At 45.8% G+C, this 22,316-nt stretch overlaps 1 protein-coding gene and 1 long non-coding RNA gene across 2 annotated transcripts in view; one reads left to right on the top strand and one right to left on the bottom strand.

The window, feature by feature from the left end:
- Positions 1–15,295, top strand: part of LOC106586861 (vesicle-associated membrane protein 7-like) — an 83,549-nt gene extending 68,254 nt beyond the window's left edge. Inside the window, exons 7-10 of the mRNA XM_045686990.1 lie at positions 13,974–14,048; positions 14,185–14,252; positions 14,359–14,451; positions 14,590–15,295. Coding sequence (XP_045542946.1) covers positions 13,974–14,048; positions 14,185–14,223 — 114 coding nt within the window. The 3' untranslated portion in view covers positions 14,224–14,252; positions 14,359–14,451; positions 14,590–15,295. The remainder of the gene's footprint in view (positions 1–13,973; positions 14,049–14,184; positions 14,253–14,358; positions 14,452–14,589) is intronic.
- A 5,158-nt stretch (positions 15,296–20,453) lies between these two features.
- Positions 20,454–21,654, bottom strand: LOC123744698 (uncharacterized). Its single transcript, XR_006771100.1, has 3 exons — positions 21,497–21,654; positions 21,340–21,413; positions 20,454–21,252 (listed from the first exon to the last, which is right to left on the bottom strand). It is a non-coding gene; the product is annotated as an uncharacterized lncRNA (long non-coding RNA).
- Between the last annotated feature and the right edge of the window lie 662 nt (positions 21,655–22,316).

Genomic DNA, 22,316 nt, shown 5'->3' with positions numbered 1-22,316 from the left:
GTACTGAGTGGTATTCAGTGGTTGAGTGGTAGTCAGGTAGTGAGTGGTAGTCAGGTAGTGAGTGGTAGTATGGTAGCCAGGTAGTGAGTGGTAGTATGGTAGTGAGTGGTAGTACGGTAGTGTATGGTGGTCAGTGGTAGTATGGTAGTATAGAAGTGAGTGGTAGTGGTGGTAGTGAGTGGTAGTAGTGGTGGTATGGCGGTGAGTGGTGGTATGGCGGTGAGTGGTGGTATGGCGGTGAGTGGTTGTGGTGAGTGGTGGTATGGTAGTGAGTGGTGGTATGGTAGTGGTGGTGGTATGGTAGTGAGTGGTTGTATGGTAGTGAGTGGTTGTATGGTAGTGAGTGGTTGTATGGTAGTGAGTGGTTGTTGGTAGTGAGGTAGGGAGTGGTAGTGAGTGGTAGTATGGTAGTGGTGGTAGTATAGTAGTTAGTGGTTTTATGGTAGTGGTGGTAGTATGGTAGTGAGGTAGGGAGTGGTAGTCAGTGGTTGAGTGGTAGTCGGTAGTATGGTAGTCAGTGGTAGTTTAGTAATATGGTAGTGGTGGTAATATGGTAGTGAGTGGTAGTATGGTAGTGAGTGGTTGTATGGTAGTGGATGTGTATGGTAGTGAGGTAGGGAGTGGTAGTGAGTGGTATTCAGTGGTTGAGTGGTAGTCAGGTAGTATGGTAGTGGTGGTAGTATGGTAGTATGGTAGTGGTGGTAGTATGGTAGTGAGTGGAGTGGTAGTATGGTAGTGAGTGGTAGTATGGTAGCGGTGGTAGTATGGTAGTGAGTGGTAGTGAGGTAGTGAGTGGTAGTGAGTGGTAGTATGGTAGTGGTGGTAGTTAGTAGTAGTGATGGTAGTGAGGTAGTGAGTTGTATTCAGTGGTTGAGTGGTAGTAAGGTAGTGAGTGGTAGCATGGTAGTGAGTGATAGTATGGTAGTGAGTAGTACTATGGTAGCGAGTGGTAGTATGGTAGCGAGTGGTGAGTATGGTAGTGAGTGGTAGTATGGTAGTGAGTGGTAGTATGGTAGTGAGTGGTGGTATGGTGAGTGAGGTAGTGAGTGGTAGTGAGGTAGTGAGTAGTAGTATGGTAGTGGTGGTGGTATGGCAGTGAGTGGTGGTATGGCAGTGAGTGGTGGTATGGCAGTGGTGGTGGTATGGCGAGTGAGTGGGTGTATGGCAGTGAGTGATGGAGATAGTGAGTGAGGTATGGAGAGGTACTGAGTGGTATTCAGTGGTTGAGTGGTAGTCAGGTAGTGAGTGGTAGTCGGTAGTGAGTGGTAGTCAGGTAGTGAGTGGTAGTCAGGTAGTGAGTGGTAGTATGGTAGTGAGAGGTAGTGAGGTGGGGAGTGGTAGTCAGGTAGTGAGTGGTAGTATGGTGGCCAGGTAGTGAGTGGTAGTATGGTAGTGAGTGGTAGTACGGTGGTGTATGGTAGTCAGTGGTAGTATGGTAGTATAGAAGTGAGTGGTAGTGAGTGGTAGTGAGTGGCAGTGAGTGGTGGTATGGCGGTGAGTGGTGGTATGGTAGTTAGTGAGTGGTTGTATGGTAGTGAGGTAGGAAGTAGTAGTGGTGGTAGTCAGTGGTTGAGTGGTGAGTCAGGTAGTGGTGGTAGTGTGTGGGAGTGAGTTGTAGTGAATGGTAGTATGGTGTAGTGGTAGTATGGTAGTGAGTGGAGTGGTAGTATGGTAGTGAGTGGAGTGGTAGTATGGTAGTGAGTTGTAGTATGGTAGTGAGTGGTAGTGTATGGTAGTCAGTGGTAGTATGGTATTGGTGGTAGTGTATGGTAGTCAGTGGTAGTTTGGTAATATGGTTGTGAGTGGTAATATGGTAGTATGGTAGTGAGTGGTAGTATGGTAGTGAGGTAGGGAGTGGTAGTCAGTGGTATTCAGTGGTTGAGTGGTAGTCAGGTAGTATGGTAGTGAGTGGTAGTATGGTAGTCAGGTAGTGGGTGGTAGTATGGTAGTGAGTGGTAGTATGGTAGTGAGTGGAGTGGTAGTATGGTAGTGAGTGGTAGTATGGTAGTGAGTGGTAGTGTGGTAGTGAGTGGTAGTGTGGTAGTGAGTGGTAGTGTGGTAGTGGTGGTGTATGGTAGGGAGTGGTAGTATGGTGGGGAGTGGTAGTCAGGTAGTGAGTTGTAGTATAGTAGTGAGTGGTTGTATGGTAGTGAGTGGTAGTGAGTGGTAGTATGGTATTGAGTGGTAGTTTATGGTAGTCAGTGGTAGTTTGGTAATATGGTAGTGGTGATAATATGGTAGTGAGTGGTAGTATGGTAGTGAGTGGTTGTATGGTAGTGAGATGTAGTATGGTAGTGAGGTGGTGAGTGGTATTCAGTGGTTGAGTGGTAGTCAGGTAGTATGGTAGTGAGTGGTAGTATGGTAGTGAGTGGAGTGGTAGTATGGTAGTGTGTGGTAGTATGGTAGTGAGGTAGGGAGAGGTAGTGAGTTGTATTCAGTGGTTGAGTGGTAGTCAGGTAGTGAGTGGTGGTATGGCAGTGGTGGTGGTATGGCAGTGAGTGGTGGTATGGTAGTGAGTGGTGGTATAGCATTGAGTGGTGGTATGGTAGTGAGGTAGGGAGAGGTACTGAGTGGTATTCAGTGGTTGAGTGGTAGTCAGGTAGTGAATGGTAGTATGGTAGTGAGAGGTTGTATTTTAGTGAGTTGTAGTGAGGTGGGAGTGGTATTAAGGTAGTGAGTGGTAGTACTGTAGTGTATGGTAGTCAGTGGTAGTATGGTAGTATAGAAGTGAGTGGTAGTGAGTGGTAGTGAGTGGTGGTATGGCGGTGGTGGTGGTATGGCAGGGTGGTGGTATGCGGTGAGTGGTGGTATGGCGGTGGTGGTGGTATGGTAGTGAGTAGTTGTATGGTAGTGAGTGGTTGTATGGTAGTGAGGTAGGGAGAAGTAGTGAGTGGTAGTATGGTAGTGAGTGGTAGTATGGTAGTGAGTGGTTTTATGGTAGTGAGTGGTAGTATGGTAGTGAGGTAGGGAGTGGTGAGTCAGTGGTTGAGTGGTAGTCAGGTAGTATGGTAGTGAGTGGTAGTATGGTAGTGAGTGGTAGTATGGTAGTGATTGGTAGTATGGTAGTGAGTGGTAGTATGGTAGTGATGGAGGGGTGGTGAGTCAGGTAGTGAGTGGTAGTATGGTAGTGAGTGGTAGTATGGTGGTGAGTGGTGTATGGTAGTGGGTGGTAGTATGGTAGTGAGTGGTAGTATGGTAGTGAGTGGTAGTGGTGGTTGTATGGTAGTATGGTAGTATGGTGGGGAGTGGTGGTGGGTGGTATTCAGTGGTTGAGTGGTGTATGGTAGTGATTGGTGTATGGTAGTGAGTGGTAGTATGGTAGTGAGGTAGGGAGTGGTAGTCAGGTAGTGAGTGGTAATCAGGTAGTGAGTGGTAGTCAGGTAGTGAGTGGTAGTCAGGTATATAGTGGTAGTCAGGTAGTGAGTGGTAGTCAGGTCTAGTGAGTGGTGGTGAGGTGGTGGTATGGCGGTGAGTGTTGGTATGGCAGTGAGTGGTGGTATGGCAGTGAGTGGTGGTATGGCAGTTAATGGTTGGTATGGTAGTGAGTGGTGGCATGGTAGTGAGTGGTGGCATGGTAGTGAGTGGTAGTATGGTAGTGAGTGGTAGTGGGTAGGAAGTGGTAGTGAGTGGTAGTCAGTGGTTGCGTAGTAGTCAGTGGTTGCGTGGTAGTCTAGTAGTGTGGTAGTGAGTGGTAGTATGGTAGTGAGTGGTAGTGAGTGGTAGTATGGTGGTGAGTGGTAGTGAGTGGTAGTATGGTAGTGAGTGGTAGTGTGGTAGTATGGTAGTTAGTGGTATTGTGGTAGTGAGTGGTAGTATGGTCGTGGGTGGTAGTGAGTGGTAGTATGGTAGTGGTGGTAGTATTTTAGTATGGTAGTGAGTGGTAGTGAGTAGCAGTATGGTAGCGAGGTGGTAGTGTGGTAGTGAGTGGTGAGTATGGTGGTGTGTGGTAGATGGTAGTGAGTGGTAGTATGGTGGTGGTGGTAGTATGGTAGTGAGTGGTAGTATGGTGGTGGGTGGTAGTATGGTGGTGAGTGGTGGTGAGGCGGTGAGTGGTAGTGAGTGGTAGTATGGTGGTGAGGTGGTAGTATGGTAGTGGTGGTAGTTAGTAGTAGTATGGTAGTGAGGTAGGGAGAGGTAGTGAGTTGTATTCAGTGGTTGAGTGGTAGTCAGGTAGTGACTGGTAGTATGGTAGTGAGTGGTGGTATGGTGGTGAGTGGTAGTGAGGTTGTTGTATGGTAGTATGGTAGTGAGGTAGGGAGTGGTAGTGAGTGGTATTCAGTGGTTGAGTGGTAGTCAGGTAGTGAGTGGTAGTATGGTGGTCAGGTAGTGGTGGTAGTATGGTAGTGAATGGTAGTGAGTGGTAGTATGGTAGTGAGTGGTAGTATGGTAGTGAGTGGTAGTGAGTAGTAGTATGGTAGTGCGGTAGGGAGAGGTAGTGAGTGGTATTCAGTGGTTGAGTGGTAGTGAGTGGTAGTCAGGTAGTGAGTGGTAGTCAGGTAGTGAGTGGTAGTCAGGTAGTGAGTGGTAGTCAGGTAGTGAGTGGTAGTATGGTAGTGAGTGGTAGTGAGTGGTTGTATGGTAGTATGGTAGGGAGTGGTAGTGAGTGGTATTGAGTGGTTGAGTGGTAGTCAGGTAGTGAATGGTAGTCATTTAGTGAGTGGTAGTGAGTGGTAGTCAGGTAGTGAGTGGTAGTATGGTAGTGAGTTGTAGAATGGTAGTGAGTGGTAGTATGGTAGTGAGTGGTATGGTAGTGAGTGGTAGTATGGTAGTGAGTGGTAGTATGGTAGTGAGTGGTTGTATGGTAGTGAATGGATGATGGTGAGTTGTAGTATGGTAGTCAGGTAGTGAGTGGTAGTCAGGGGTAGTGAGTGGTGGTGAGTGGTGGTAAGGTAGTGAGCTGTAGTATGGTAGCCAAGTAGTGGGTGGTAGTATGGTAGTGAGTGGTAGTACGGTGGTGTATGGTGGTCAGTGGTAGTATGGTAGTATAGAAGTGAGTGGTAGTGAGTGGTAGTGAGTGGTGGTATGGCAGTGGTGGTGGTATGGCGGTGAGTGGTGGTATGGCGGTGGTGGTGGTATGACGGTGAGTGGTGGTATGGCGTTGAGTGGTGGTATGGTAGTGAGTGGTGGTATGGTAGTGAGTGGTTGTATGGTAGTGAGTGGTTGTATGGTAGTGAGTGGTTGTATGGTAGTGAGTGGTTGTATGGTAGTGAGGTGGGGAGTGGTAGTGAGTGGTAGTATGGTAGTGAGTGGTAGTATGGTGAGTTAGTGGTTTTATGGTAGTGAGTGGTAGTATGGTAGTGAGGTAGGGAGTGGTAGTCAGTGGTTGAGTGGTAGTCAGGTAGTATGGTAGTCAGTGGTAGTTTGGTAATATGGTAGTGAGTGGTAATATGGTAGTGAGTGGTTGTATGGTAGTGAGATGTAGTATGGTAGTGAGGTAGGGAGTGGTAGTGAGTGGTATTCAGTGGTTGAGTGGTAGTCAGGTAGTATGGTAGTGAGTGGTAGTATGGTAGTATGGTAGTGAGTGGTAGTATGGTAGTGAGTGGAGTGGTAGTATGGTAGTGAGTGGTAGTATGGTAGCGAGTGGTAGTATGGTAGTGAGTGGTAGTGAGGTAGTGAGTGGTAGTGAGTGGTAGTATGGTAGTGAGTGGTAGTTAGTAGTAGTATGGTAGTGAGGTAGTGAGTTGTATTCAGTGGTTGAGTGGTAGTAAGGTAGTGAGTGGTAGCATGGTAGTGAGTGATAGTATGGTAGTGAGTAGTACTATGGTAGCGAGTGGTAGTATGGTAGCGAGTGGTAGTATGGTAGCGAGTGGTAGTATGGTAGTGAGTGGTAGTATGGTAGTGAGTGGTAGTATGGTAGTGAGGTAGTGAGTGGTAGTGAGGTAGTGAGTAGTAGTATGGTAGTGAGTGGTGGTATGGCAGTGGTGGTGGTATGGCAGTGGTGGTGGTATGGCAGTGAGTGGTGGTATGGCAGTGAGTGGGTGTATGGCAGTGAGTGATGGAATGGTAGTGAGGTATGGAGAGGTACTGAGTGGTATTCAGTGGTTGAGTGGTAGTCAGGTAGTGAGTGGTAGTCAGGTAGTGAGTGGTAGTCAGGTAGTGAGTGGTAGTCAGGTAGTGAGTGGTAGTATGGTAGTGAGAGGTAGTGAGGTAGGGAGTGGTAGTCAGGTAGTGAGTGGTAGTATGGTAGCCAGGTAGTGAGTGGTAGTATGGTAGTGAGTGGTAGTACGGTGAGTGTATGGTGAGTCAGTGGTAGTATGGTAGTATAGAAGTGAGTGGTAGTGAGTGGTAGTGAGTGGCAGTGAGTGGTGGTATGGCGGTGAGTGGTGGTATGGTAGTTAGTGAGTGGTTGTATGGTAGTGAGGTAGGAAGTGGTAGTGAGTGGTAGTCAGTGGTTGAGTGGTAGTCAGGTAGTGAGTGGTAGTGTGTGGGAGTGAGTTGTAGTGAATGGTAGTATGGTAGTAAGTGGTAGTATGGTAGTGAGTGGAGTGGTAGTATGGTAGTGAGTGGAGTGGTAGTATGGTAGTGAGTTGTAGTATGGTAGTGAGTGGTAGTGTATGGTAGTCAGTGGTAGTATGGTATTGAGTGGTAGTGTATGGTAGTCAGTGGTAGTTTGGTAATATGGTTGTGAGTGGTAATATGGTAGTATGGTAGTATGGTAGTGAGTGGTTGTATGGTAGTGAGTTGTAGTATGGTAGTGAGGTAGGGAGTGGTAGTCAGTGGTATTCAGTGGTTGAGTGGTAGTCAGGTAGTATGGTAGTGAGTGGTAGTATGGTAGTCAGGTAGTGAGTGGTAGTATGGTAGTGAGTGGTAGTATGGTAGTGAGTGGAGTGGTAGTATGGTAGTGAGTGGTAGTATGGTAGTGAGTGTTAGTGTGGTAGTGAGTGGTAGTGTGGTAGTGAGTGGTAGTGTGGTAGTGAGTGGTAGTATGGTAGGGAGTGGTAGTATGGTGGGGAGTGGTAGTCAGGTAGTGAGTTGTAGTATAGTAGTGAGTGGTTGTATGGTAGTGAGTGGTAGTGAGTGGTAGTATGCTATTGAGTGGTAGTGTATGGTAGTCAGTGGTAGTTTGGTAATATGGTAGTGAGTGATAATATGGTAGTGAGTGGTAGTATGGTAGTGAGTGGTTGTATGGTAGTGAGATGTAGTATGGTAGTGAGGTAGGGAGTGGTAGTGAGTGGTATTCAGTGGTTGAGTGGTAGTCAGGTAGTATGGTAGTGAGTGGTAGTATGGTAGTCAGGTAGTGAGTGGTAGTATGGTAGTGAGTGGTAGTATGGTAGTGAGTGGAGTGGTAGTATGGTAGTGTGTGGTAGTATGGTAGTGAGGTAGGGAGAGGTAGTGAGTTGTATTCAGTGGTTGAGTGGTAGTCAGGTAGTGAGTGGTAGTATGGTACTGAGTGGTAGTATGGTAGTGAGTGGTAGTATGGTAGTGAGTGGTAGTGAGTGGTAATATGGTAGTCAGGTAGTGAGTGGTAGTCAGGTAGTGAGTGGTGGTATGGCAGTGAGTGGTGGTATGGCAGTGAGTGGTGGTATGGTAGTGAGTGGTGGTATGGCAGTGAGTGGTGGTATGGCATTGAGTGGTGGTATGGTAGTGAGGTAGGGAGAGGTACTGAGTGGTATTCAGTGGTTGAGTGGTAGTCAGGTAGTGAATGGTAGTATGGTAGTGAGAGGTTGTATTTTAGTGAGTTGTAGTGAGGTAGGGAGTGGTATTAAGGTAGTGAGTGGTAGTACTGTAGTGTATGGTAGTCAGTGGTAGTATGGTAGTATAGAAGTGAGTGGTAGTGAGTGGTAGTGAGTGGTAGTGAGTGGTGGTATGGCAGTGAGTGGTGGTATGGCAGTGAGTGGTGGTATGGCAGTGAGTGGTGGTATGGCAGTGAGTGGTGGTATGGTAGTGAGTAGTTGTATGGTAGTGAGTGGTTGTATGGTAGTGAGGTAGGGAGAAGTAGTGAGTGGTAGTATGGTAGTGAGTGGTAGTATGGTAGTGAGTGGTTTTATGGTAGTGAGTGGTAGTATGGTAGTGAGGTAGGGAGTGGTAGTCAGTGGTTGAGTGGTAGTCAGGTAGTATGGTAGTGAGTGGTAGTATGGTAGTGAGTGGTAGTATGGTAGTGATTGGTAGTATGGTAGTGAGTGGTAGTATGGTAGTGAGGTAGGGAGTGGTAGTCAGGTAGTGAGTGGTAGTATGGTAGTGAGTGGTAGTATGGTAGTGAGTGGTAGTATGGTAGTGAGTGGTAGTATGGTAGTGAGTGGTAGTATGGTAGTGAGTGGTAGTGAGTGGTTGTATGGTAGTATGGTAGTATGGTAGGGAGTGGTAGTGAGTGGTATTCAGTGGTTGAGTGGTAGTATGGTAGTGATTGGTAGTATGGTAGTGAGTGGTAGTATGGTAGTGAGGTAGGGAGTGGTAGTCAGGTAGTGAGTGGTAGTCAGGTAGTGAGTGGTAGTCAGGTAGTGAGTGGTAGTCAGGTATATAGTGGTAGTCAGGTAGTGAGTGGTAGTCAGGTCTAGTGAGTGGTGGTGAGTGGTGGTATGGCGGTGAGTGTTGGTATGGCAGTGAGTGGTGGTATGGCAGTGAGTGGTGGTATGGCAGTTAATGGTTGGTATGGTAGTGAGTGGTGGCATGGTAGTGAGTGGTGGCATGGTAGTGAGTGGTAGTATGGTAGTGAGTGGTAGTGAGGTAGGAAGTGGTAGTGAGTGGTAGTCAGTGGTTGCGTGGTAGTCAGTGGTTGCGTGGTAGTCTGGTAGTGTGGTAGTGAGTGGTAGTATGGTAGTGAGTGGTAGTGAGTGGTAGTATGGTAGTGAGTGGTAGTGAGTGGTAGTATGGTAGTGAGTGGTAGTGTGGTAGTATGGTAGTTAGTGGTATTGTGGTAGTGAGTGGTAGTATGGTCGTGGGTGGTAGTGAGTGGTAGTATGGTAGTGAGTGGTAGTATTTTAGTATGGTAGTGAGTGGTAGTGAGTAGCAGTATGGTAGCGAGTGGTAGTGTGGTAGTGAGTGGTAGTATGGTAGTGTGTGGTAGAATGGTAGTGAGTAGTAGTATGGTAGTGAGTGGTAGTATGGTAGTGAGTGGTAGTATGGTAGTGAGTGGTAGTATGGTAGTGAGTGGTAGTGAGGCAGTGAGTGGTAGTGAGTGGTAGTATGGTAGTGAGTGGTAGTATGGTAGTGAGTGGTAGTTAGTAGTAGTATGGTAGTGAGGTAGGGAGAGGTAGTGAGTTGTATTCAGTGGTTGAGTGGTAGTCAGGTAGTGACTGGTAGTATGGTAGTGAGTGGTGGTATGGTGGTGAGTGGTAGTGAGTTGTTGTATGGTAGTATGGTAGTGAGGTAGGGAGTGGTAGTGAGTGGTATTCAGTGGTTGAGTGGTAGTCAGGTAGTGAGTGGTAGTATGGTAGTCAGGTAGTGAGTGGTAGTATGGTAGTGAATGGTAGTGAGTGGTAGTATGGTAGTGAGTGGTAGTATGGTAGTGAGTGGTAGTGAGTAGTAGTATGGTAGTGCGGTAGGGAGAGGTAGTGAGTGGTATTCAGTGGTTGAGTGGTAGTGAGTGGTAGTCAGGTAGTGAGTGGTAGTCAGGTAGTGAGTGGTAGTCAGGTAGTGAGTGGTAGTCAGGTAGTGAGTGGTAGTCAGGTAGTGAGTGGTAGTCAGGTAGTGAGTGGTAGTGAGTGGTTGTATGGTAGTATGGTAGGGAGTGGTAGTGAGTGGTATTGAGTGGTTGAGTGGTAGTCAGGTAGTGAGTGGTAGTCATTTAGTGAGTGGTAGTGAGTGGTAGTCAGGTAGTGAGTGGTAGTATGGTAGTGAGTTGTAGAATGGTAGTGAGTGGTAGTATGGTAGTGAGTGGTAGTATGGTAGTGAGTGGTAGTATGGTAGTGAGTGGTAGTATGGTAGTGAGTGGTTGTATGGTAGTGAATGGATGGTGGTGAGTTGTAGTATGGTAGTCAGGTAGTGAGTGGTAGTCAGGGGTAGTGAGTGGTGGTGAGTGGTGGTAAGGCGGTGAGTGTTGGTATGGCAGTGAGTGGTGGTATGGCAGTGAGTGGTGGTATGGTAGTGAGTGGTGGCATGGTAGTGAGTGGTAGTATGGTAGTGAGTGGTAGTGAGGTAGGAAGTGGTAGTGAGTGGTAGTCAGTGGTTGCGTGGTAGTCAGTGGTTGCGTGGTAGTCAGGTAGTGTGGTAGTGAGTGGTAGTGAGTGGTTTTATGGTAGTGAGTGGTTTTATGGTAGTGAGTGGTTTTATGGTAGTGAGTGGTATAATGGTAGTCAGGTAGGGAGTGGTACTCAGTCGTTGAGTTGTTGTCAGTCGTTGAGTTGTAGTCAGGTAGTATGGTAGTGAGTGGTAGTATGGTAGTGAGTGGTAGTATGGTAGTGAGTGGTAGTATGGTAATGAGTGGTAGTATGGTAGTGAGTGGTAGTGTGGTAGTATGGTAGTGAGTGGTAGTGTGGTAGTATGGTAGTGAGTGGTAGTATGTTCGTGAGTGGTAGTATGGTCGTGAGTGGTAGTATGGTCGTGAAGTAGGGAGTGTTAGTGATTGGTATTCAGTAGTTGAGTGGTAGTCAGGTAGTGAGTGGTAGTATGGTAGTCAGGTAGTGAGTGGTAGTCAGGTAGTGAGTGGTAGTCAGGTAGTGAGTGGTATTATGGTAGTGAGTGGTATTATGGTAGTGAGTGGTAATATGGTAGTGAGTGGTAATATGGTAGTGAGTGGTAATATGGTAGTGAGTGGTAATATGGTAGTGAGTGGTAGAGAGTGGTTGTATGGTAGTGAGTTGTAGTGAGCGGTAGTCACTGGTTGAGTGGAAGTCAGTTAGTATGGTAGTGAGTGGTAGTGAATGGTAGTGAGGTAGTGAGTGGTAGTATGGTAGTGAGTGGTAGTGAGTGGTTGTATGGTAGTGAGTTGTAGTATGGTAGTGAGTGGTTGTGAGTTGTATTATGGTAGTTAATGGTAGTATGGTAGTGAATGGTAGTATGGTCGTGGGTGGTAGTGAGTGGTAGTATGGTAGTGTATGGTAGTCAGTGGTAGTGAGTGGTAATATGGTAGTGAGTGGTAGTGAGTGGTGGTGTGGTAGTATGGTGGTAGTTAGTGGTAGTGAGTGGTAGTATGGTAGTGAGTTATAGTGAGTTGTAGTGAGTGGTAGTATGGTAGTGAGTGTGGTAGTGAGTGGTAGTATGGTAGTGTGTGGTAGTGAGTTGTGGTATGGTAGTGAGTGGTAGTATGGTAGTGAGTGGCAGTATGTTAGTATGGTAGTGAGTGGTAGTGAGTGGTAGTGAATGGTAGTGAGTGGTACTATGGTAGTGAGTGGCAGTATGTTAGTATGGTAGTGAGTGGTAGTGAGTGGTAGTGAATGGTAGTGAGTTGTAGTATGGTAGTGAGTGGTAGTATGGTAGTGAGTGGTTGTATGGTATGGAGTCGTAGTGAGTGGTAGTGAGTGGTAGTCAGGTAGTGAGTGGTAGTATGGTAGTGAGTGGTAGTGAGTGGTAGTATGGTAGTGAGTGGTAGTGAGTGATATTATGGTAGTGAGTGGTAGTATATGGTAGTCAGGGTTAGTATGGTAGTATGGTAGTGAGTGGTAATATGGTAGTGAGTGGTAGTGAGTGGTTGTATGGTAGTGAGTGGTAGAGAGTGGTTGTATGGTAGTGTATGGTTGTCAGTGGTAGTATGGTAGTATGGTAGTGAGTGGTAATGTGGTAGTGAGTGGTTGTATGGTAGTGAGTTGTAGTATGGTAGTGTATGGTAGTCAGTGGTAATATGGTAGTGAGTGGTAGTATGGTTGTGAGTGGTGGTGTGGTAGTGAGTGGTAGTATGGTAGTGAGTGGTAGTATGGTAGTGAGTGGTAGTATGGTAGTGAGTGGTAGTATGATAGTGAGTTGTAGTATGCTCGTCAGGTAGTGAGTGGTAGTGAGTGGTAGTGTGGTAGTATGGTAGTGAGTGGTAGTATGGTAGTGTATGGTAGTCAGTGGTAATATGGTAGTGAGTGGTAGTATGGTAGTGAGTGGTGGTGTGGTAGTATGGTGGTAGTGAGTGGTAGTATGGTAGTGAGTGGTAGTATGGTTGTGAGTGGTAGTGTAGTAGTATGGTAGTATGGTAGTGAGTGGTCAGAACAGGCTGTGAGACAGTGTTGCCAGTTGTAGCTGAAATTTCCAGAATAATGATCAATCAAAACTTGCCCGCAAGGTCCAGTCACCTTGATAATGCTGCTCTCCTCTCACTCAGGTGACTCAGGTGACTGCTGCCCCCTTCCTCCCTGCCCCCTTCCCTCCCTGCCCCCTTCCCTCCATGCACCACCCTCCCTGCACCACCCTCCCTGCCCCCTCCCAGACCCCCCTCCCTGCCCCCTCCCCTCCCTGCCCCCCTGCCACCCTCTTTTCCACATTTTGTTACATTGCAGCCTTATTCTGAAATTGATTAAATAAATAAAAATCAAAAAAATAAAATCAATCTACGCACAATATCCCATAATGACGAAGCGAAAACAGGTTTTAAAAAAACCAACAGAAATACTTTATTTACATGAATATTCAGACCTTTTGCTATGATACTCTAAATTGAGCTCATGTGCATCCTGTTTCCACTGATCATCGTTGAGATGTTTCTACAACTTGATTGGAGTCCATCTGTGGTAAATTTAAATTTATTGGACATGATTTGGAAAGGCACACATCTGTCTTTATAAGGTCCCACAGTTGACAGTGCATGTCATAGCAAAAGGAATTGTCGGTAGAGCTCTGAGACAGGATTGTGTCAAGGCACAGATCTGGAGAAGGGTAACCACATGACCTTTGTTTTGGAGGTGTTCAGAACAAGGTTAAGGGCAGAGAAAGCTTGTTGGATACTGAGAAAGCTTTGTTGTAGAGCGTTTAACACAAAAGCCGGGGAGGGGCCAGCTGAGTATTAGACTGTATCATCTGCATATAAATGGATGAGAGAGCTTCTTACTTCTTGTTGATGTAAATTTGAGAAGAGCGTGGGCCTAGGATTGAGCCTTGGGCTACTCCCTTGGTGACAGGCAATGGCTGAGTGGAATAAGGCTGTAACGTAACAAAATGTGGAAAAAGTCAAGGGGTCTGAATCCTTCCCGAATGCACTGTCAAACACTTTAAAACACAGGTTTTAAATGTGTAAGTGTCTTAGACATATCATATAGCTAAGTGTTTATAAAATGTCTAAAACACTAAAGTGCTGTATCTCCACAACAAACGTTCTGCTTTCTTCTTCCTGCTTATTTCTCTCATCTAAACATTTGGTCTGTTAAAAATGTAAGTGAACTCGCATGTCATCTGACATAATCCAAGGCAATGTTGTAGGCTTTACATTAGAGATGAGCTATTTTTACATGGTTTTAGGTACATTTTAAGCACTAGTGAACAAAGAGCCGTTTAGGAGCCAAATCAGCCAGCTCACTGAAAAGACTCAGAATGCCCATCACTAATGGCAGGGGAGATTAGGAAAACACATTCTCCAGTTTAAAGGGGCCAGAGCAGGGGTCTTACAGCGACGGGGCTGAAATGATTATGGCTGTGGGGAAGCTGGAGGAAGGGTTAGTGGATAAAAGATTGGACTGAAAGGATGTTTAGTGGAGGTTGAATAAGGCAGGAGGGGCTCGTAAGGGGAACATGACAAGTCTGCCTCTGGGGGAACTCTGAGCACATGACCACACCACTGAAAAAACACACACTCCATTTGTGTGTTAGTGAGGGCTGCCTGTGTGTTAGTGCGGACTGCCTGTGTGTTAGTGCGGACTGCCTGTGTGTTAGTGCGGACTGCCTGTGTGTTAGTGAGGACTGTCTGTGTATATTGTTTACCTTCAGTCACATGAACACCATACCACTGATCCTCTCTCCCGCTCTCCTCTCTCTCTCTCCTGTCTCTCTCTCTCTCCTCCCTCTCTCCTTCTCTGTGTCTCTCTCTCCTCTCTCCTCTCCCTCTCCTTCTCTGTGTCTCTCTCTCCTCTCTCTCTCCTCTCTCTCCTCTCTCTCTCCTTCTCTGTCTCTCTTTGTCTCTCTAGAAGCACCATTCCTCTCGTTCATCAGATCGTCTGACTGAGACTCAGATGCAGGTTGACGAACTGAAAGGCATCATGGTACGCAACATCGGTGAAATAAGACTCCAATCCTACATCCACCACTGCCGCTGTATTAGGGTCTAGGGGAGAAGTGTCTAGGGTCTGAGGATCCAGTGTATTTTAGTTTCTTGTGTTTACTCTGTGTTTCCTACAGATTTGGTGGCTCAGAGGGGAGAGAAGTTGGAGTTGCTGATTGATAAAACGGAGAACCTGGTCGGCTCAGTGAGTCACATTCTAATCTACTACAATTACTCAACAATACACCAACTATCCTACTACTGCGCCTATAACCCAGCTCAGAGCATCATTAACTTCCTCTCTCCTCCAGTCTGTGAGTTTTAAGACCACCAGCCGTAACCTGGCCAGAGCTATGTGTATGAAGAACCTCAAACTTACTGTCGTCGTAGTGGTGGTGTCACTGGTAGGTACTGTCTGTCTGTTCACCCGTCTGTGTGCGTGTGTGTGTGTGTGTGTGTGTGTGTGTGTGTGTGTGTGTGTGTGTGTGTGTGTGTGTGTGTGTGTGTGTAATAGTCTGAACTATGTTGTCCGTTCTCGTCAGGTGGTCCTGTATGTAGTTGTGTCTGCAGCCTGCCGAGGACTCAGCTGGCCCAACTGCATCAGGAAATAAGAGAGGGGGAGGAAGACGAGGGAGCAAGAGAAAGAAGACAAGACAGCGGACCCACAGGGGGAAAAAATCACTCTTCTCTCCTGTCTCTCCTCTTGTCTTCCAGTCAGCAGGGAGGAGAGGATCCTCTTTTGGACAGAATGGTGACACAACAAGGCATCCAGATAGTGGAGATTTAACAACGTTGTGATTGTCTTGCTTTCTGTTCCTAAACAAGAGAATGTGTTTATCTGTCCAAAGACTTGTGATTGTTGGATATGCAGCCTGAAGATATTGTGCTAGTGGAATTCAGGAAGTCGTCCATACGGCTCTCCAGTCCAGACCATGGTCCTCTCATCGTGCTGTGGCGGGATGGCCAACCCAACCCAGCTCCTGGAGAGATACTGGCTGTGCAGGCTTTTGCGCCAACCTTACCCACCTCCAGCTCCAGATTCTCCCCCCCAGTCAGTCCAGCAGATTAAGCCACTGGACCAGCATGCATCTGTACCCAGACAGAGACATTTAGCTGTCTGTAATAATTCTCTCTCTGTGTTCCTACTCTACGTAGGGCTTGGCAATATGGCCAATATATCATATCATGGTATTGTTCACATGTTTTACTGTATTTAATGTTTTTGATTAATAAAAGTTCTACATTTGCTTTATGAGTAGTGAGTGATCCCAGGGTGCTTTATGGGTAGTGAGTGATCCCAGGGTGCTTTATGAGTAGTGAGTGATCCCAGGGTGCTTTATGAGCAGTGAGTAGTGAGTGATCCCAGGGTACTTTATGAGTAGTGAGTGACCCCAGGGTGCTTTATGAATAGTGAGTGACCCCAGGGTGCTTTATTAATAGTGAGTGACCCCAGGGTGCTTTATGAGCAGTGAGTGATCCCAGGGTGCTTTATGAGCAGTGAGTAGTGAGTGATCCCAGGGTGCTTTATGAGCAGTGAGTGATCCCAGGGTGCTTTATGAGTAGTGAGTGATCCCAGGGTGCTTTATGAGTAGTGAGTAGTGAGTGATCCCAGGGTGCTTTATGAGCAGTGAGTAGTGAGTGATCCCAGGGTGCTTTATGAGTAGTGAGTGATCCCAGGGTGCTTTATGAGTAGTGAGTGATCCCCAGGGTGCTTTATGAGTAGTGAGTGATCCCAGGGTACTTTATGAGTAGTGAGTGACCCCACTGAAATAGCTTTTTGGTGAAAGCACATTTTGCAATATTCTAAGTACATAGCCCTGGCATCACGGGCTCGCTATTTAGACACCCGGCAAGTTTAGCACTCACCATAATCATATTTACTATTACAAAAGTTTGATTACCTTTTGTTGTCTTCGTCAGAATGCACACCCAGGACTGCTACTTCAATAACAAATGTTGGTTTGGTCCAAAATAATCCATCGTTATATCCGAATAGCGGCGTTTTGTTCGTGCGTTCCAGACACTGTCCGAAATAGTAAAGAAGTGTCGCGCGCATGGCGCAATTCGTGACAATAAAATTCTAAATATTCCATTACCGTACTCGAAGCATGTCAACCGCTGTTTAAAATCCATTTTACGACATTTTCTCGTGAGAAAGCGATAATATTCCGACAGGGAATCTCCTTTTCGGCAAACAGAGGAAAAAAATCCCAAAGGCGGGGCGGTCGGGTCACGCGCCTAAGCCCAGTGTCCCTTGATCGGCCACTTGAGAAAGGCGATAATGTGTTTCAGCCTGGGGCTGGAATGACGACATTCTGTTTTTTCCCGGGCTCTGAGCGCCTATGGACGACGTGGGAAGTGTCACGTTAGAGCAGAGATCCTTAGTAAATGATAGAGATGGAAAAGAAGTTCAAGAAATGGTCAGACAGGCCACTTCCTGTAAAGGAATCTCTCAGGTTTTGACCTGCCATTTGAGTTCTGTTATACTCACAGACACCATTCAAACAGTTTTAGAAAATTTAGGGTGTTTTCTATCCATATGTAATAAGTATATGCATATTCTAGTTACTGGGTAGGAGTGGTAACCAGATTAAATCGGGTATGTTTTTTATCCAGCCGTGTCAATACTGCCCCCTATCCTAAACAGGTTAAGGCTTGCTTTAGTGTATCTTAACTTCTTCCAGTAGGAAGTAATTGGTCAACTATACTTTCAGAGTAGCTTCACCAACTCTATTAACTAGTAATTCTATGTATATGGCTTCCTCATTCTAACTCAACTGTGTCAGTGTGGGTGCAGGATTAAATCGGGTATGTTTTTTTATCCAGCCGTGTCAATACTGCCCCCTAGCCCTAACAGGTTAACTTGGGTCAAATGTTCCAGGTAGCCTTCCACAAGCTTCCCACAATAAGTAGGGTGAATTTTGGCCCATTCCTCCTGACAGAGCTGGTGTAACTGAGTCAGGTTTTTATGCCTCCTTGCTCGCACACGGTTTTTCAGTTCTGCCCACAAATGTTCTATAGGATTGAGGTCAGGGCTTTGTGATGGCCACTCCAATACCTTGACGTTGTTGTCCTTAAGCCATTTTGCCACAACTTTGGAAGTATGCTTGGGGTCATTGTCCATTTGGAAGACCCATTTGCGACCAAGATTTAACTTTCTGACTGATGTCTTGAGATGTTGCTTCAATATATCACATCATTTTCTTTCCTCATGATGCCATCTATTTTGTGAAGTGCACCAGTCCCTCCTGCAGCAAAGCACCCCCACAACATGATGCTGCCACCCTCGTGCTTCACGGTTGGGATGGTGTTCTTTGGCTTGCAAGCCTCCCCCTTTTTTCCTCCAAGCATACCGATGGTCATTATGGCCAAACAATTCTATTTTTGTTTCGTCAGACCAGAGGACATTTTCCAAATTGTACGATCTTTGTCCCCATGTGCAGTTGGAAACCGTAGTCTGGCTTTTTTATGTCGGTTTTGGAGCAGTGGCTTCTTCCTTGCTGAGCGGCCTTTCAGGTTATGTCGATATAGGACTCGTTTTACTGTGGATATAGATACGTTTGTACCTGTTTCCTCCAGCATCTTCACAAGGTCCTTTGCTGTTGTTCTGGGAATGATTTGCACTTTTAGCACCAAAGTACGTTCATCTCGAGGAGACAGATTGCGTCTCCTTCCTGAGTGGTATGACGGCTGTGTGGTCCTATGGTGTTTATACTTACGTACTATTGTTTGTATAGGTGAATGTGGTACCTTCAGGCTTTTGGAAATTGCTCCCAAGGATGAACCAGACTTGTGGAGGTCTACAATTTTTTTTTCAAGCTAAGAGGCACTGAGTTTGAAGGTAGGCCTTGAAATACATCCACAGGTACACCTCCAATTGACTCAAATTATGTAAATTAGCCTATCAGAAGCTTCTAATGCCATGACATCATTTTCTGGAATTTTCTGAGCTGTTTAAAGGCACAGTCAACTTAGTGTATGTAACTTCTGACCCACTGGAATTGTGATACAGTTAATTATAAGTCTGTAAACAATTGTTGGAAAAATTACTTGTGTCATGCACAAAGTAGATGTCCTAACCAACTTGCCAAAATTAGTTTGTTAACTAGAAATTTGTGGAGTGGTTGAAAACCTTTGTATGCTTGCAATGTTCAATGGTGGAAAAGTACTGGGTAAATGGAGATGTACTGCTTTACTTCTCAGGCTGAGAACTGTCTGCACCTGCTGATAGTCACACAGGCTCAAGGCCAAGATAGTAGAGTGAGAAACCACAGTCTAGACATGTTTTTCTCATTTTAGATACAAGGTTCCTGCCACACAAAGGGGATGCCACCCTGAAATTCTTGGTATAATCAAGTGCTTGTCAAATTGTGACTGATGTAATGTGTTCAGCAGCATTTCTTAAAGTATGGGTCGCGGACCTGTTAATGGTGGGTCAGGACGTAAATGTATTGAGTTGATTTGGCCAAGTAAAACTGCGCTCTCGGTTCAGTGCTGCTTATCAGCGGTCTCTGCTCAGTTTGGCAGCTGCAGAGAGGGAGAGGTTGTGGAGGGAGATGTCCTTGTGCATCTCGGTTTACCGGATCTTTTTTCTGCAGTTTTCTTGAAAACCGATCCCACACGCTGTAGCGCTGTTGTTCAAGCCACTGACTTGTTATTCCCACTAGCCTTCACTCACCACTGTCATGAAATGGACTCATGCTAGCCACAAGTTCTGACTGAGCTCAATCTGCATGAAACGCAAATACAGTGATTTACTTTTTCTCTTTCATACAAACTTTGAGAAAAAACTAGGAGCGCCCACAATGTGTTTTGTGTGTGGAAGTGCTCAGTAATGAGTCTCTCAAAACCAACAAATTAATAAAACAACACGTCCTGACCAAACATCCACAACATGACGGTAAACACTGTTCTTTCAGAACAGGGCAGAATGCTTCAGGAAACAGGGCTTCAGGAAACAGGGCTTCAGGAAACAGGGCTTCAGGAAACAGGGCTTCAGGAAACAGGGCTTCAAGAAACAGGGCTTCAGGAAACAGGGCTTCAGGAAACAGGGCTTCGACAGTGGAAAGTAAGTCAACTAGCAAGGCATTGTTGTCATTTTATAACAGGTGATGAGAAGCATAAATAAGGGAGTACTAACTAACTCATAGTAGTAGATGTGAGTTCTCTTTAAAACAATCCCCTGGCCTTGTAACGTTACACAGCTAATAGCTAACGTTAGCCAAAGCAAGCTAACTAGCTTTTGAAAGTGCAACCCTAAGTAACAACACAGATGAAGATGAAAAATTATCAGGCCTACTGCACATTTTACTGTAGAAATGATGGTTGAAAATAAGTCTAGATTGAAACGGTTGCTGTTACAAGTAATCATTTTTATTCTGTACTGGAATAAACTGATTGAAGCAAGATGCTTTTTGAGGCAAACACACAGAGTTCTGGGTTGTTCATCTACAACAGGAAGTGGTCTCCTGCCTGACTGAGAACACACACACAGTTCTGGGTTGTTCATCTACAACAGGAAGTGTTCTCCTGCCTTACTGAGAACCCACTCACACAGTTCTGGGTTGTCCATCTACAACAGGAAGCGGTTTCCTGCCTGACTAAGAAAGCAGTAGATGTTCTGATCCAGTTTGGCACCACATGCCCATGTGAGTCAGGGTTCTGAAGTACAGAAACAGTCTCATTGCTGAGCATGACCTCAGTGTTGTACTGGCTCAAACTGAGTCCAGAATAGACATGCTTGTTGAAATCTTCAACCAGCCACACACCTCTCATTAAGACTGTGTGTTTCCTGGTCTACACCTGTGTGATGTGATCAGTTTATTCCAGTTCAGAATAAAAAAATATGTATTTTAACAGCAACAGTTCCAACCTAGACTGTCTATCAACAGTAATTTATACAGTAGGATGTGCAGTAGGATGTGCAGTAGGATGTGCAGTAGGATGTGCAGTAGGCCTGAATTGTTCATCTGTACTGTTACTTAGTGTTGAACTACCAAAAAGCCTGTGTCTGTTCTGTTATACATCTGTGTGATGTGATCAATTTGTTTATTCCAGTTCAGAATTAAATTGTCTTGTATTTTAACAGCACCAGTTCCAACCTAGACAGGTACGTAAGAATAAACGAAATAAAAATAGACATGAAAATATATTTATGGGTATTTCATTGATATTCGTTTTTGTCTAAATTGCAGCATTTTTTTTTAGGCATAAGGGCAATGAAATGTTCCGATATTTACGTATAGTTGCACATTTTCCTGAGCTTGGGTCCCAGGAAAACACAGAATTTCTCATTTGGGTCCCAGGCTGAAAAAGTTTAAGATCCCCTGGTGTACAGCCTCAAAAAACAGAGCAGAGCTCAGGCCTTTCAGGCAACTTGTTTCAAATCATCATTGGAGTCTCATCATGCAGCCTTACAATGTATTAAACATCTAAACATAACCCAACGTCTGTAGAACAACTAAAGTTACATTAATAACTCTACATTAAGCATATAGGAGGACCTATTTCTTTGTTAACCGCTCAACACAGAATAGCTGCACTTCATCAAATCGTTTGGAGAAAATATCCTTTTTATTCTGTTCCACTGTATTCTTCATACTATAGAATAATATATAATATTAACATGGAATTCTAAGCAAATCTTGTCTGCTAAATGAACTAGTGTAGCCCACAGCCATATGGCACAGGCACATCAGGACCTGCTAAATGAACTAGTGTAGCCCACAGCCATATGGCACAGCCACATCAGGACCTGCTAAATGAACTAGTGTTGCCCACAGCCATATGGCCTAGCCACATCAGGACCTAACATAAGGACAGCTCAGAGTATGCTATTCTGTTCTTCAGAAATAGACCACATTTTCTTCAAATCATGTTTCTTTAGACCTGTCTAAAATAAATAATGGATTTATTTTTGATGGTGTAGGCTATATTACATGGATTTATTATACTTTTTAAAATGTAGATGTTCCAAAGGTCTGTATCAGGGGCAATAACCGTGAGAACGACAGTTATTTACTTGACAATCACTGGCTGATGAAATGTCGTGCCCGCCACAGCTCTAGTTGTCCTCAGGCTGGTTAGGGTCGGTTAGTCCTCAGGCTGGTTAGGGTCGGTTAGTCCTCAGGCTGGTTAGGGTTGGTTAGTCCTCAGGCTGGTTAGGGTCGGTTAGTCTTCAGGCTGGTTAGGGAATGTCTCTCATTCTGTAGACAAACACAAAGACACATAAGTGATGTCTGTAGAAAGACATCTAACACATAAAGGTGAGAAGTTAAAGGTCATGTCTTCACCTCAACCTCCAGGTCGGACTTCCTCTGAACCTTCCGAGTTTCTCTCCTCCTGGCCCCCTCTCTGCTCACCGCACCTACACACACATACAGCACATCTTAAACGTGTAATGAGTGTTCCTGCACATACAGTGTGTGGGTGTGTGTTTGTGTATCTCACCATAGTCTGAGAGGCTGGTTGGTCTGTCTGGATGGTCTCTCTCTGGTTGTCTGTCTGGCTGGTCGCTCGCTGGTTGTCTGTCTGGCTGGTCTCTTTCTGGTTGTCTGTCTGGCTGTGGTTCATCATACTTCTTATAGTAGTAGTCCTGGTCAGGGGGCCGAATCTCTGACAGATAAAGTACTATTGGATTAGGTGTGTGTGTGTGTGTGTGTGTGTGTGTGTGTGTGTGTGTGTGTGTGTGTGTGTGTGTGTGTGTGTGTGTGTGTGTGTGTGTGTGTGTGTGTGTGTGTGTGTGTGTGTGTGTGTGTACCTTGTCCGGCCACATGTAGCTGATGAAGAGGATGATGGGTAATCCCACCGTGAAGACGTAGACCCCCAGAGCCAGGGACGAGAGTTAGTTGCTATCAGGAGTCGCTCCAACAGGCCGGGCTGGGAGAACACACACACACACCATACGGACACCGCACACACACACACACACACACACACACACACACACACACACACACACACACAGTTATTTCCGAGTGGAGTATCAAAGAGAGACATACAGATTGAGAGAAAGATGAGTGAAACAGAGAGAGACAAACAAATTGAGAGAGAGATGAGTGAAACAGAGAGAGAGAGACGTACTTGTTTCCGTCCCCAGGTGTCCTGTGTCCATCTTTCAGCCAGCTTCAGGTCATCAGTCAACAGAAAATTGTCAAACATAACTTCCCCCGACAATGACCACAGTTCCAGACCCAGCGCCGCGACTGACCCCGCCCCTAACCCAGACACCGGGGACTCTGGTTGGCTGTCAGGGGATTCTGTGTACTGG

This window comes from Salmo salar, chromosome ssa09 (genome assembly GCF_905237065.1).
Source record: "Salmo salar chromosome ssa09, Ssal_v3.1, whole genome shotgun sequence".
Taxonomy (NCBI): Eukaryota; Metazoa; Chordata; class Actinopteri; order Salmoniformes; family Salmonidae; genus Salmo; species Salmo salar.
Note: the sequence above shows the minus strand (reverse complement) of the source record. Positions and strands in the feature narration are given on the sequence as shown.